At 40.9% G+C, this 15660-nt stretch overlaps 1 protein-coding gene across 1 annotated transcript in view; it reads left to right on the top strand.

The window, feature by feature from the left end:
- The window catches only part of gpc1b (glypican 1b), a 61955-nt gene extending 46984 nt beyond the window's left edge, over nt 1-14971 (top strand). Inside the window, exons 3-10 of the mRNA XM_084911332.1 lie at nt 1394-1621; nt 2102-2265; nt 6849-7014; nt 7188-7318; nt 8840-8965; nt 9292-9425; nt 10575-10750; nt 11367-14971. Coding sequence (XP_084767458.1) covers nt 1394-1621; nt 2102-2265; nt 6849-7014; nt 7188-7318; nt 8840-8965; nt 9292-9425; nt 10575-10750; nt 11367-11569 — 1328 coding nt within the window. The 3' untranslated portion in view covers nt 11570-14971. The remainder of the gene's footprint in view (nt 1-1393; nt 1622-2101; nt 2266-6848; nt 7015-7187; nt 7319-8839; nt 8966-9291; nt 9426-10574; nt 10751-11366) is intronic.
- Nucleotides 14972-15660: the final 689 nt, after the last annotated feature.

The raw sequence follows: 15660 nt of genomic DNA, 5'->3' as shown, positions 1-15660 counted from the left end.
CAAGGCCAGAGCTTAGATAATGCTACACAGATGGGTCAGGATGGACTTAGCATATTAACATGTTATGTAACACCAAGTGCTGTGATTGTTTTACTGTGCCGCGATTGGCTCTGCTCATGTGGGTGTTATAGCTTTGCTACCTTATCACTCGGAACGGTTTTTCCTACAAGGCAAGGTGTGTTTGTATTTTCTTTAAATATGCAAGACAGTGTGGGAGATGGATGTTTGTGAGTGCTGTGATGTTGCTTTTTTTGTTTTTTGTTTTTTTAAATAACTGCATCAGGGGACTAAGCTAACCCCAGGAAAGGGGTCCCATGTGGGGGCTGCAGCATCCCCCTTTTTTGCAGTGCCTCTCGACTGTGGGTGGTTGTTGCCAAAGATAAGACACCTATAATGCAAAGTAAATACTGCTGCAGACTACAGTCTCCATCTCCCTAGCACACAGACACTTACCATATCCACAAGGATGCACACACACTCAAATTCACTAAGGTGCCAACCCTATTTGTAACTAAAGTCAACAAAGAAATGCGAATGTTGGCTGGAATGGATGGATGGTTAAGGCACACTGTTGTCGTGTTGAACTTTCTGTTGTCATAATCTTGCAGAAACGGCTGAATTTCTAAGTTCATACATAAAATGGATGTAAACTTGTTTATGCCACTGGCCACAGAAAATGTGGGATTTATGAAAGCAAACTGAAAATGTGCACACCTCTCAACACAAGCCCAAGGACAGCAATGAGCTACCCGTTACACCTGTCTCATCTGATACTCTTGTTTACTCCTGTCTATTGCTGTCTAAAAGCTTTACATTAAATCAATCCTAAGCTTAACATTGTGTACGTCTATACTACTACGAGTTTTTGCAATGTTTAGTCTGTAATTATTGGTGAAGCTGTATTAGATTGTATTGTGAAACAATACAGCATTAGTGTTGGGTATGAATTTGTATGATTTTCTCCAAGTGTGACATCCTGCCTAGTTGACTCTTTCTGTTTATCTGCTTGTGCGCTTGAATGTGTGCATGTGCCCATTAACCATATCTGTAAATCCTCACTTGGAGCAGTATATAACCAAACCCCCAAGCACTGTCAGTTCCCTGACATGCCCTAGAGAGGCATTCTCACATATTTTAGCTTAAGGTTCATTGACAGTGTGAGGCTGTTGGCATGCAGCACAAAGCATTTAAAAAATAACTGGAATTTTGTGTTGGAATAAGTGACTTTTTTTGCAAAAGAGTACTGTATTGACGCATCTTGTATTGATGGTTCTGACTTATTTTGAAACGGTGACATTAAGGTCTACATGGAGCAGAACATTGCAAAGTAATAAAACACGAGAATACAAATATTTCACATTATAACAGCTGTTTAAATTTTTGTTGTTTTCAGGTCACTTTCTAGATTTGCTGAACCGCTCTGAATTGAACCTACAAGAGACTTTCACTTCAACTTGGGGCTCTCTATACAACAAGAATTCGGATGTTTTCTCCGAGTTATACACAGAATTGAAGAAGTACTACCGAGGAGCCAACATCAACCTGGAAGAAACGCTTAATGACTTCTGGATCAAGCTCCTGGAGAAGCTCTTTTTCCAGGCAAACGGGCAATATGTCATAGGTACATTTAGTTCATTTGTTGGACGCACATAACAGCTAAAAGCTTATCGCTGGCTCTCTGTTACAGTAAAAAACCAAAAAAATAAGTTATTTTATTTGGCTTGGGATTATTTCATGTTCTGTTAACCGTATCGGAAACTGGTCGATGCATGGTTTATTAATCTTTTGTTCAGTAAGCCATACCGATGACCTGCTTACTGTCAGACCTGTTGAATCAAGAAATCACTTAAGTACAACGTGTCTAATAAGGTGAAGCAGGCTGAAAGATATCAAAAGCAACACATGTAACACATCAGGTCTAAAGAAACTGCTAAAAGGTCTGATGCATGTGTAAGATTTTTTTGAGTAAAAAATAAAATAAATGATTTATTATTTACTTTTAAATAACTTTAGCTTCAGCCTTCAGGGGTTAACCCAAAACCTTGAGAAGTGGTGAGATTTTCTACTTGAAGATTTAGTTTGATGTGTTTGCTGATTACAGGTGAGGACTACCTGGAGTGTGTGTCTAAGCAGATAGACACACTGCGGCCTTTTGGAGACACACCCCGTCAAATGAAGATGAAAGTCACGCGCACGCTTGTGGCTGCACGTTCGTTTGTTCAGGGCCTGGTGACTGCGGGCGAAGCCGTACGCAGAGTATCCCAGGTAAAACTATTTCTTCTCATCTTGCACGATCCTTTAGACTGAGCAGCAGCTCTGTTTTCCTGCCCTCACCTCTGCAGTTCCAGGCCCAATGCATAATTTAAACAGCGAAATCTAGTTTTGTACATAATAACAGGCATCTTAATAAAAATGTACCGACAGCTCTGGTGGAGCTCAGGATCCATCCAGAGAAGCTGACCTGTCAGCTGTGTCAGAGGCCTGGCTGATATAATGTTAATGAAGTTAAAACCGCTGCCCCTTGTGCGGAAACATGAACATCACGACAGATTTTCAGAAGCCTTTATTATTTCTGTGCGGTACAGCGCTGTAGGTATTGATGTAAGGCAAAAAAAAATGCTGCTGGCAACAAACAAACATCAGCAGCTCTACTAATGTTTCTGCTAAATAACGAGTAGCATTCAGTGACACCCGAACAACATTACTGCGAGATCCAGAAACTGATTGAGCATGTTTCAGATCTGCCTGAGTCACATTCACTGTATAATGACAGAGTTATGTAATTGAAAAAAAAGGGGGCGGGGGTGTGTGTGTGTAAATAAACAGAAGAAAAATTAAAAATACTTTTCCACAGGGTTCAGTTTTGATTTTTTTCCCCTGAGATCAGCGTTAGCAGAAGCAAGACACTCTGCGAAGCATGGTCTCGGGCTCAGCTTGCCCCTGCAACTACAGTTAATTCCCTCTCCACGCTGAAAAATGTCTCCCTAGGCTGTGAGGCAGGTTAATTTCCCCCAAGAGAAATGATCCCCTCTTTGTAAAAGGCAAGAGTAAGGTTAAGATGAGAGCGAGACTGAGAAATAATTTCAGGGAGGTGGCTGGTATTGATGCCCCTGTGAAAAATATCTGCTGTCAGACAGTGGGCAAGCAGAGTGGAGAGAGATGAGGTTCAGTGAAAAATGCTTTGAGGAAACAGATGCTGTAAAAAAGTATGAATATTACAGGTATTTCCTTGATAAGTTTGTGCTGTGACTGACCACGAAAGGGTAAAGGGCGAGAACTACTGTCCGACACATCTGGATGCAAAGGAAACAAATATATGTGATGCTCTTTCCTGTCACTTTAATGTATGCGATCAGTTTGTGGGCGGTGTCAGACGTACAAAGACCCGGGGTTCTTGAACTAACTGACCACATGCAGAAATTTTTTTTTACGTTTTTGCAAGTAAGCGGAGGAGTAAGCAACAGAATACATGTGGGGAATGTTGCAGTTGCTATTCATGATCCATCAATGCTATTTTAATGAGCATCTTTTTTAGACAAACATATTCATATACAGACTGAACCCCAGCGCTGAAAGGTACTAAAAATGTGCGCACACATTTCTCCCTTTTTTAAGGCATGATCCTCAACCACTTTGCCAGTGCTGAAGAGCAGTGAGTGATGAGTTCACTGAACGAGGGTGGCTGGAGGAAAACGAGTAAATAATTAGCGCAGCTTTTAACAAAATTACAGAATGTCATTTCAGCGCTAATGCCAGGGTATTGGAGCTGCTGCGTTCTGAATGAGGTCATGGAGTGCCTTCTGTCCTATTTAGAGTAGAGCACTCTATAGTGCAAGAATAGTCACGATGGGCACACTTGGTCAGTCTAGTTTTAAAAGAGAATTTTTGGCGTGTTTCAAAAACACGCAAGGCCAAGTTTCTTCTGAGTCAAGGCCTCTCTGATAGGATTCGACTGGACGAGGTGCAGACATCAGCCAACTGTTCAACTTCACATATATAATTTGTGCGTTTGTCTGTGTCGCTGTCCTCCCAGCACACAGTCACAATTGTGCTGTACTTATGCAGATTGGAACAGCACTGTGCTTGATAGGAACAAATTAAACAGTGAGAAAAGTGTGTGTGTGTGTGTGTGTGTGTGTGGGGGGGGGGGCAGATATAGAAAAGCTTTGACAAAATCCAGCTTCCTCTCGTATCCTTATCTTCCTACTCTCTCATTTTTTTTGTGTGTGTGTTGTCTTTAAATTCTGCAGCTCTTCTCCTTGTAAATTGTGAATAGTAGTTTCTGTTTGTTTCCCACAACCACACCCTGCTGTGTTCTCTGTCTGTGGCTGTATCTTGTATATAAATTAATTTCCCCTCCATTCCAATGAAATTCTATTAGCAGTAGATTAATGCATGTGCATTAATGAGACAGCCTCTCTTTTTAGAAAAAAAAAAAGTGCACTGTAACTTGCAAAGAGGTCAGTAACTGAAGGTGTTTACTGTATGCTGCTGGAGGAGGTATTAAGGCAGGATAAGACAAAATTCCCTCTGTGTATGTGTGTGCCTCCAATCCTTGTAGTCCTCCACAGAAGTTTGTTTTCATAAGAAAGATGAAATGAATTCCCGATAAGCCTTAGCTGTGGTGGCAGGTGATGAAAGAGTATCCTTAAAGGATGCTGTGAATAGAGTAAAGCAGAGAGAGAGAGAGAGTGATAATTTTAGAGATGCTTTTATAAGACAGAAAAAAAAGGTGTCAGCAGGAAGGTCTGTCTGGCTTTCTGGTTGAGTATTAATACCTCCCTTGCTTCGCTTTGGGCTGCACCAGTTGTTACGTGTGTCCTTAACTTTTTTTTCCAGACTGTTTTATTCCCTCGGGTAAGGGGAGAGTAGGAAGTAGGCCACGCGAATTGCTCACTCTGGAGGCAAGGAGTCGGGATCAGCTTGTTCTGTAACACAAGGGAGGAGAGGCTGTCCACATATCCTTACTAATTACAGAGGAGAGACAAACAGAAAGAAAGACGGTGTGTCTTCATGGACATTTGCTGTGGGGAATGTACAAACAGGTATGGGAAGCATGCAGTGAGGGTGAAGCGAGGACGACTTAGAGTATGAAAGAGACATTGAGGATCCGCATGTGCGAAAAATATCAAGGAATATATGCCGAACTTTATCAAACTGAGATGGGTTTCTGCACTCCAGTAGGAATAAGATATGGGTTGTATTACTACTTATAATTTGAAAGCTTTTACTTTCCTAGAACCAGGTGTGCCACAGTTTCCAGGCTGCCAGCCTTAGGAAGTTGTCAACATTAACCTCTAACAAGCAACACAGCAGAACTGCACATTTCACATCTCTTGTGCAGTGCCAGTGATTCCCAGTATTGACACCGCATGGATGATGTAGGAAACACTCGATTAATCTCTTTTCAGGAGTATTTCATTAACATCTCCCAGTTTTTGTTTTTTTGTTGTTATTTTTTAAATTCCCCTCAGTTAATCTAATAGCATTTTAACATCTGTATCTCTCATTTTCAGTTATTCTCCCCAGTCCTCGCTGCACACTCCATTCTTCTCTTTCACCAAAAAAAGCAATTTTCTGACTCATCTCTGGTTAACAAGAACTAGAGTACGGATGGGAGGAAGGGAATAAAGGAGGGCAGGGACAAGGATCTGACTCATGTCTCAAATGACTTGAGATTAGGCCTGGGAACACGGTTATTTTTTTTCTGTGTCACTTCTTTGCTGTCCGTGTGTAACTGAGACTAATTACCAAATTCTATTGATCCCTTTTTACACACAAGTGTTAACTAATTTACAGTGCTTGAATGTTTTATTTTTAATGTGGTTTAAGATTTTATGTAGAGTTGATAAAGTGTCAAAATAAAGTTTTGCAAGTCAAATCTTTGATTAAATTTCAATGATCTTTCTTGATATTATCATTAAGGTAGCTACTGGCTACTTATAGTACTAAAATACACACCCATAAATGTTGCTCAGAAGCTGTTTTTAGGAAACAGTGCTATGGACTTCAGAAATCAGTGCTAGCATGAATAAGAACAGTTTCATTTCCCCTGATATCAACAAGCATCTGTAGAAAAATATCTGAATTATTTTCACACCTGAACCCTATTGTTGTCCTATTTTCACTGTATATTTGTTAAAAGCTGGTTTTAACTATGACTTTGCTGTTGGAACTGCAGTTTCCCGGAAAAGCATTAGGCTGGCCCAGATGTCAGCTTAGAGAAGCTTTGTATGCGTAGCTGGACTCGTTCCGTTGCTCTCTTTCTCTCTCTCTCTCTCTTTCTCACACACAGACACACACCCAACACTTCCTTAGGTTTTGTATGCATAGCTGTACTCTCTTGTGAACAGAGCTTACTGGTATTAACCCAGTTTCACTTTTCACGCACGAAGGCCTTTTCCTGGGGGAACAGCCTTGTGGGATAGAGGGAAGAGTGCAAGAGACAGGAAGGATAGAGTGAGAGACTGAAAATACTTGTATGAATGTCAGGACCTTTTCATCGCATTCGAAACAAAAAGCAAATTCTTGCTAAGTAGTTTCCAAGGAAACTGTGATGAAAGAGATCCTGGTGCAAACTAAAAAAAAAGGTCATCATGGGAGGTGACCTCCTACTGTTGCCACTGTCATTGTGTAGCTAAAACAAAATGTACATTTTCACATCTTATTAAAACAGATCATTTTTCTTCAAATCCATATTCATGTCTTCTGTACAAAAGCAGTTTAACAGTTTAAATAGTCAAATGTGCAAAGTTTTGTCTCTCATGTAAGCTTAACCAAACAGTATTTGACTTGATTTTTTCTTAATCAAAGTGGTGCATGTTTATTTATATCTCTGTCTTACCCAGGTGCCAATGAGCCAGGAGTGCATGCGAGCCATAATGAAGATGACTTACTGTCCCCACTGCCGTGGGATGCCGTCTGCTAGACCTTGTCTGAACTACTGCACCAACGTCATGAAGGGCTGTCTGGCCAACCAGGCTGACCTCGACACAGAGTGGAGGCACCTAGCAGGTGGGGCGCACACACACTCCCTCATATGAATCCAGTTTAACCATATGCTCAGCTCAAACGTTCAACCCACACCTGATTCTAATAAAGGGGAGTCACGCTATCAACACACTGAGGCCCTACATATGAAACACTTTGCACTTTCTTCACACTAACTGTGCCTCATGGCTCTTTAGATACAATGATCCAGGTGGCTGACCGTTTAGATGACCCTGCTGGTGTGGAAAGTGTGATCCTCTCCCTTCCCAGTTACATATCAGAAGCTATGAATACCATGATGGAGAATATAGCCAGCATCAACAGCAAGGTCAGAACACACACTGGTACACGCATACAGGTCGAAACGATGTGATCAGCATTTACTGTGCACCTCAAAAAGACATCAAACGATACTGTGAGCTGAGCCACAATCTTAAAACCATCATCGACAACTGAAATGAACACTTGAGCTAACTTTCAGGTGGTCCTACTTATTTCTAGTTTCTGCTAACAATGTAATTACTAATTTGGAAAACTTTTGGAAACATAGATGTGAATTGAAGCATTGTTTGCTTTTTTTATATGGGTGAAAGTCAGTGAAGAAACACTGGTAGCTGACGTTTGGCTTTTTAAAGATCCTTAGCACTTGGTAATGCCGTAAAAATAGTCGTTAGCAATCAAAAGAATCTGAAATCTCTTAAAAAAACACAAACTAATAGAAATTGGTTCACTCCAAAAGAACATTTGGACTTGAGTTCACATGCTGGGTCACTATGTGACTTCATTCCCCTGCTTTGTATATGCAGTTAACACATTTCCTCCCACTACATTAATGCTGTTATCATGCTCCACATATTTGATTTCAAATGAAGGCATGTGAGTCATGACAGAGCCTTCAGGCCAAGCAATTTCTTAACTTTTTAATGGTGCTTGGGTAACAGTTTTATATGAGCCTTAAAAACAGCTGGCAGCACTGAAAAACTGACTGATCAGTTTGGTAAAGGTGGGAAACGGCGTGGATGGTGAGAGGAAAGACAAAGCTTCCTCTGTGCTGGTTAGCTGTTTAAGAGGCTGGCTCCCTTGAGGTTAGCAGTGGACTGGCGGTCTGCCGCTGACCTGGTCCTGTATGTAATCACACACAGCTTCAGCCTCTGATCTTCATGTAATATGGCGCGCAGAGTTATAGTGTTGGATAGATTATCTCCTATCATACATAATCGACTGATGTCAAAAGCCATATGTTGTGTTACAAGCTTTCCTGACGAACTATGCCAAATGCAGATATTACACTGTGTAGCCTATATGGAAATATATGCCACTGCTCTGTAACTGAGTCGAAGCCAAACTGTTAAGCTGCTTACTCAAACCCCAAAACAAGGACTTTATCAATTAATTTTTGATGTTGTGTGAGTCATAATAAAATTAATAGCAGCTCAAGATAGGATTTTCTTTTTAATAGTTACAGTGTGTGTGAAGGTTCAAAGTCTTGAGGCTCCTCTAAGCAGGCCAGACTGGATGACAGATTGACTGCAGTTTTTACTGTATTCCCTGAGCAGCATTTATAAAATCCAAAGCCCTTAGGGACGAGTAATACTTTCCGAGTTGTGAATCATTCTGCTAAAGTGATGCTGTCATTGACTCACGAGGTTATGCACATAAACAAAACAAGTTATTATTCTTGGTTTAGTTTTACTATTTTTATTTTTTTTAATATTAGATTAAAAAAAGACACACACACACACACAGAATAGAAACCCTCTTTTTGTTAGGACTGTTTCAGCCATTTATTAACGGCTCCTATGCCATTTATCTTCTCATTCAACATTTCGATTTGCCTTTTCCTCCCCAGCTTTTCCAGACATGTGGCAAACCCAAGGAAGCAGGAACCACCAGCACAGATGATGAAATCATGAAGCGAGGGACGTTTACAGTGGAGGACAGGTTGGAAGCCAGCTCTAACAAAATCGAAAAATTGGTTAGTATGTACCCAACTGAATTGGCACCTTGTTATTGCTCTCTGATGGCCTAATCTGTCCCATTCATAGTGATGTTTTATAAAGGAAGAGTCATTGCTCATCAAGGCCAATTGAACCACTTTTGCTGTTCAATTTCACCTACGCACAGATAACTATAAAGTGACTAGATGCTTGGATGGATAAATGCGTCAGATGACTGAACACTGCAGTTGGTTATTGAGGGACCCAGAGTGTTTCATATTGTTGGTGTGTGACAACATACTGTGACTTTGGGGGGGAAAAAGTATAAATGCTCATGAATGTGCTCTCAACAACTTTGCCTCAGGTGTCTGATGTAAGAATAATACTGGGGGACAATAGGCCATACTGGACTTCTCTCCCAAATCTCATCTGCAGTGACAGAGTGGCCACTGGATTAGGGTCCGAAGACAAGTGTTGGAATGGCAACAACCGTGCCAGGTAGGGAATATGAACCCATGAAGAAATTATTACTTCAACACCGAATTCCAGTGTTGTGAAAAAGTTTTCCTTATTCCTTCCTGATTTTTTGTTGTTGTTTTTTTTGCATATTTTTACACTTACATGTTTCAGATCATCAAACAAATTTTAATACTGAATAAAATTAAAAATGCTATCCAAAACTACCATTACCACATTCCCTGGAAAACTGAGTTCAATTTCACTAACCACTGTCAGACCTGCTGAATCAAGAAATTACTTATACAGAATCTGTCTGACAAAGTGAAGCAGGCCTAAAGGTCTAAAAAATGATTCATCCAGGAGGTCACAGAAGAACAGCATCTAAAGACCTGCAGACCTCACTTGCCTCAGTTAAGGTCAGAGTTCATGATTCAACAATAAAAAAGAGACTGGGCAGAAATGGCAGCCATGGGAGATTTCCAAGGAGAAAACCACTGTTAACATTCACATTTACCAAAAAAGATCTTGATTTGCTGCTTCAGGACCTGGATGACATGCCATAACTGATGGAACCATGAATTCTGCTCTCTACCAGAAAGTCCTGATGGAGAATGTTTGGCCATCAGTTCATACCCTGAAGCTCAAACAGAATCTGATTATGATGCTTTGGCATGACCTTAAACAGGCCATTCATTCTCAAAACCCTCCAATGTGGCTCAATTGAGATCATTTTGCAAAGGAGAGGAGGCCAAAATTTCCCCAAAGCTTCTTTCCCTTTTTTGAACAAAACCATCAGTTAAAAACTGCATTTTTATTTTCTTGGGTTATCTCTGTCTAATATTGAAAATTGTTTGATAATCTGAAACATGTAAGTGTGACAAAGATCCAAAAAAATTAAGAAATCAGGGAGGGAGTGAATACTTTTTCATGGTGCTATATGCACAGTGTTTTTGTATGCCAGTCGCTCTGTGGTCCTGTTGTATTAGCTTAAAGTATGGCTTTCTTCTTGTTTTGAAACATTTTGTCACAAGAGCTAATTGCATTACACTCATCTTGAGCCTGCTAAGCTAATGATGACATCTTTAAAGAAAGCAACTCTCCAGAATCCTGGAAAATCCAGAAAATGAATTGCTTGATTGTGCACACTTCCACCTGGTGCTGAGCACGCTGGCTGTTAACTGTTCACAGGTACCTTCCTGAGTTAATGAATGACGGCTTAGCCAGTCAGATCAACAACCCTGAAGTGGAAATTGACATCACCAAACCAGACATGACAATACGCCAACAAATAATGCAGCTGAAGATCATGACTCACCGCCTGAAGAATGCTCTAAATGGCCAGGATGTGGAATTTCAGGACACCAGTGAGTAATTTTTATCCTCTCAGCCCACAAGAAACCTCAAATCAGATGACCTACTCATGATTACATTATTGTAACTTCTCTCAAATTAAAGAATAAAAAATAAAGAAATAGACACACCTCACCTGCAACTCACCCTGTCTGTTCTGCCTTCTACTCCTACTATGCTTCCTGTGTAGATTTTTTAACTCTTTTATGCTACTCACTTGGTTTAGACTGAAAATACCCATGATTGCATAAAATATCCTGTTACAACTTACATTTCCTGTACATGAGCTTCAGGTGTCTAGTTTCCCCTACAACAACTACACTATGCTGAAAGCTTTTTTAGGGCATTTTTGTCCATTGACGATTAATCAAAAACATGTTTTCCAACTAAACCTGTGAAAATCAGGAATGCCTTTTTTGAATATCTGGTTTCATTTTTCATACCACGTAATTTAAGTAACTCATGACAATGTTGACTCATAGCCGTATTCTCTTTGCCCTTGAACAGTCAATGCCAAATTTTTACTGGCAGTTAAACAAACACTTTATGTGCACTGTATGGTTAATAGGGTTAGTGACAGCTTTATTCCTGTTGGAAGAGTGAGCTCATGTACGTGCCCTGTGTCTATAGGTGATGACGCCAGCGGCTCAGGAAGCGGGTGCGCGGATGACATGTGTTCCCGGGGTACACGCCTTGTTCTCCCCATCACTGACCGACCTGTGGCCATTCCCTACCCTCCAGAAAACGAGAGGGTGAAAGGCTCAGCCATGCAGAACCTTCCCTCCATCAGCATTTACCTGCTTACACTGCTCATTTTGCTGCTCCGGCGATAATTGACGAGGTGGAATCTGCCAACTGGGACTGAGTTTGGGGCACCGGGGGTTGGAGAGAGTTTAAAAGGGGAGGGAGGAGAAGTTGGGGGTTAGTTAGCTTGCCAAAACTAAAGAAATCTAAAGAAACAACAACAATAAATCACATGGATGGACTTCCTTTTGGTGTTGGATTGGAGCAAAATGGAAATATGAGCACTCATAAACGTTTTTGTTTTTTTTGTTCTGCTCTCATCTTTTATTCTTCCTATATTATGACACCTTTAGAGCTGGTCTTTTTTTTTTTTTTTTTTTTTTTGCATCTTCTAATGTTTTGTTTTTGGTGTTTGGTTTTCTCTGAGGTTATATCTGCTCCTAAAGCGTGTGCGAGACTATATTGCTAACAGTATGTTGGTGTTGACACCACAGGGAGAGGGAGAGTCGAGCTTTTTGCAGTGGCACCCAGATACTACGTGTCTGTATTCCACTTGTGACCGTGGGAATTGTTTATTTATGATTATATTTGTCCCAAAATGATTTAATCACATTTAGATATTTATAGAAAAAAGAAAAAAATATCTGCTGACTTTAAAAGGAGAATTATCTGGACAGCATGTCCCATCAAACCTCTTAATGCATTAAGCCTCACAGTATCATTACTTGTATGCACTCGCTCACACAGTGAGGTTGAGAGCACTTAGCGTCAGCACTTTTGCCATTTCATCATGTAATCTGTAATAATAGCCGTGATCACAGTCACACTGGCACGATCGCCCGGTGTAGGAGTAACACGGTCTGTCCTCTACTCCATCCATCCACTTATTCCTACACTCCCCACCCCACCCTCCTCCCCCGGCCCCACCGAGATTGTCTCCCTCCCTCCCTCTCTCCAGAACCTGCTGGCAGTGTAGCATCAACTCAACATTCTGGTCTAAGCAAAGCACGTGCTCGGCTGGGACAGGTCTCAGATGGAAGCAGCTTTTTGCTATAGAGTGTGCTACGTGGAAAGGAGGTGTCGCGTTAAGATGACCCCTGTGACAAAGGATTGAATGAAATGATCTTGGAGTCTTGTAGCACAGCAGAAATGCACACAGAAGCAGAGGCTCCGCTGTCCTGCTGCACTTCTTTTAGTATTCCTTTTACATTCACAGGAGAGCAAAAATATAATATGCATAAAATTTTGTGGGTTCCCCGCAATGGCCCAGTGTTCCTGTGATTAGCATCATAATTTCAGTATCATAGATTTTTTTTTTTTCATGAGCGATTGCCGCAGCGATCCATATAACAGTAAAAGCCACACCGTGCACGTCTATATTTTTGATTGCTTCTTTGCCATTTTGTAGAAGGGGGAAATAAAAAATAAAAAAAAACATGCTTTTAGTTCCCAAAATTTGACAAAAGCAAGATCGTTGTGTGCTCTTACCGCTTATTTTTTCATCATCTGTCAGTATCCATGTCCGCCTTTCATTATCTGAAACATTTCTATATCGGTGCCTATTTTTTGCCAACCCTAACCTCCTCTGCCCTTTTCCCCACTCATCAGTTATAATGACCTTTAAAGCGTTCCTCGTGCTTCTGCGTTGTAGCAAGGCAATATGACAATGACACAGTGCTTCATTATGTGTCAACCTTACTGGGAATGTTATGGGAACACAGTTTTAGGCTCCCCCCCCCCCCCCACCCCCCACCCCCTGATTTGATGCTTGCTAGGGAGAAAACATGTACCACAATTTAGTTCAAAGAAATGCCAGCGTTCTCATTCAGGAGTGCTGCGTGCAGGATGATGGGACGATGCCCGCGTATGTGTTTCGTTTGCGTGTGAGTGCGTGTACTTGTCTTTGATTGAAAGCGCAGAAGAGGGATGGACGATAGCGCCTCTTTGAATCGACAGTAGTTCGGATGACACAGAAATGAGATTAACTAAAATGTACTGCACTAACACGGTGTGACAGAGTGCTATTAAACTGACAGTAACAGGAGCTTAATACAACTCGTTTTTCAGAAATTGCATTTTCAAAACTTTCACTGTAATAAATGATCATATGTATTGATGGAATCTCATTTCATGGAACAGCGAGACAGGATGCAGAGGAGTCAAGTGGACATGATTTTTAAAGTACGTCATTACTTCACCTGTGCATTGGGACAATCCTCTATATAATTCATGTTGTGAAAAATCATTTACAGTACATGCACTCCCTGCTGATAATACTCCAAATGCTTTAGGATAGCGTGGGGTGCTGTCAGAGTTTTAGAAGTACATCTGATATATACTTGGTTAGTTACTGCTCTGAAAAGGGGTTGTTGTTGTTGTTGCCCTATGTGTGACATGACAGGTTATTTTAATGGTAACTTCTTTTTTGATATGCTTTATTAATGAACGATTTGTTGCTGTGTGAATATGTGTGTGCGTGTGTGTCTGTCTGTCTTTCTGTTAGTCCCTGGTTAAGAAATCTGCCTGTGACTGCCTTTGATACTTTGAGATCAGTTTTAAGATTTAAACAGAGAGATGCTATGATGCAAGATGTTGGTGGTGAGGAGAAAAACAACAACTTCAAAAGTACCGTTTAGCAAGCACGCCACATAGGTCCTCTCTAGAAAAGATCTGAATATGAATGTGAAGGTGCGCATGCAGCCCTGTAATAATAAAAGGAAGTACTTCAACTGTGATGGTGACATTCCAGTTCAAAGACAATTTACAACTTTAGGCTCACATCTCCAGTTTCAATGACAGCCTCACAATGTCATTAGCTGAAATTTGCACAACCCCTCCCCATGCCCACTCCTTCTTGACCTTTTGATCTCATTAATTTGTTGTTCAAAGCCCCACGCTCCCCTCCCCTTTTATAAAAACCTGCACTTTTATGAGGCCAATAAATGGCATTGTCTGCACAAAGACATCACAAGATGGTTGATCAATATGTGAGTCAACACCTTCCAGAAACAACTATCGATTGGGGGTGTGTGTGTATGTAGATATGGCCCGGCAAGATGTCTCCTGTCTGAGTATGGTGAAACAGTGTAAACATTAAGCCCCCGAGTGTGAGAGGAAGGAGAACAGATTGTCAAGGGCACTGATCTCAAATCAGTGTGTATGCCTCAATCCTGCCTTCGTTCATCACTGTAGGTGGCAATAATGCAAAGCTGATTATCCAGCCGTTAAAAAAAAAGAGAGAAGAAAAACGAAACAGATTTACTCCACACTGAGCTGAGACTTGGAGGCACATCTGAAGGGTGCCAGTTTATGAGGACAAAAATACTTTTATTTTTCCTGTTTTGATTTACTTTCGTTTCATTGTTATCGACAGAGAGTTTGTTCTTGTGGTGAACATGGAAGCCAGAAAGAGGTTGAAAAATATCTAAAATGTCTCATTTGCTGTTGTACCTGAAATCTTGTGTCAATTATATACATTGTAAGATTTTCAACAGTCTTGTGTCCTGTTTTTCTTTAATGGTTGGTGTGTTCCATCACAGTTATCGCTCAGCTTGAGCTAGGAAAAAAGTGCCCGGTCTCCCAGTTGATCGAACCATCTACCTAAGTTGTCTTGTCAGAGTGTCAGAGTGCAGCGGGGCACACTGACACCTGAAAAGAGCCAATGGGCTCTGGTGATGATGTCAGAGGTGACAGCTGCTATCTAGTGTTGCCACACAGGAAGAACTGTTCAGAGCACACTGAGTGCTTTGTCCTGTTTCTGTGTGTAGACAATAAACAACCAGCTCCCTCAGGATGATTTTAACACATACTTGAGGGTTATCCTATGAGAGTCTGTAAAGCTACCCTTTTTACATACACCAAAGTGCTTATAATAATATACGTACAGAAGGTAACAGCTTAGTGCAGTTGTGCGGTGTCTCCATGTCTTAAGCTCATTAAGTAACAAATTATATATGTGTGAAACTGGAGAAACAGAAGAACTTGCCATCAGGTAGGAGCTGCAATATTTAAGTATTTCTAAAGCGCTATCCAGTGTACACTCCCAAGTATGTTGGGAATCATTTCACAAAAAATATTAGTACCCTTTGCAGTTTCTTTTCAGTAGACAGAAACATTTATATTGTGATTCAAACACAATCAGTATCTGACAATCATTCACTACTTACAGCGCACAAAAATG

This window comes from Perissodus microlepis, chromosome 18, assembly GCF_051167445.1.
Source record: "Perissodus microlepis isolate ML-2025 ecotype Zambia chromosome 18, ASM5116744v1, whole genome shotgun sequence".
Taxonomy (NCBI): domain Eukaryota; kingdom Metazoa; phylum Chordata; class Actinopteri; order Cichliformes; family Cichlidae; genus Perissodus; species Perissodus microlepis.
Note: the sequence above shows the minus strand (reverse complement) of the source record. Positions and strands in the feature narration are given on the sequence as shown.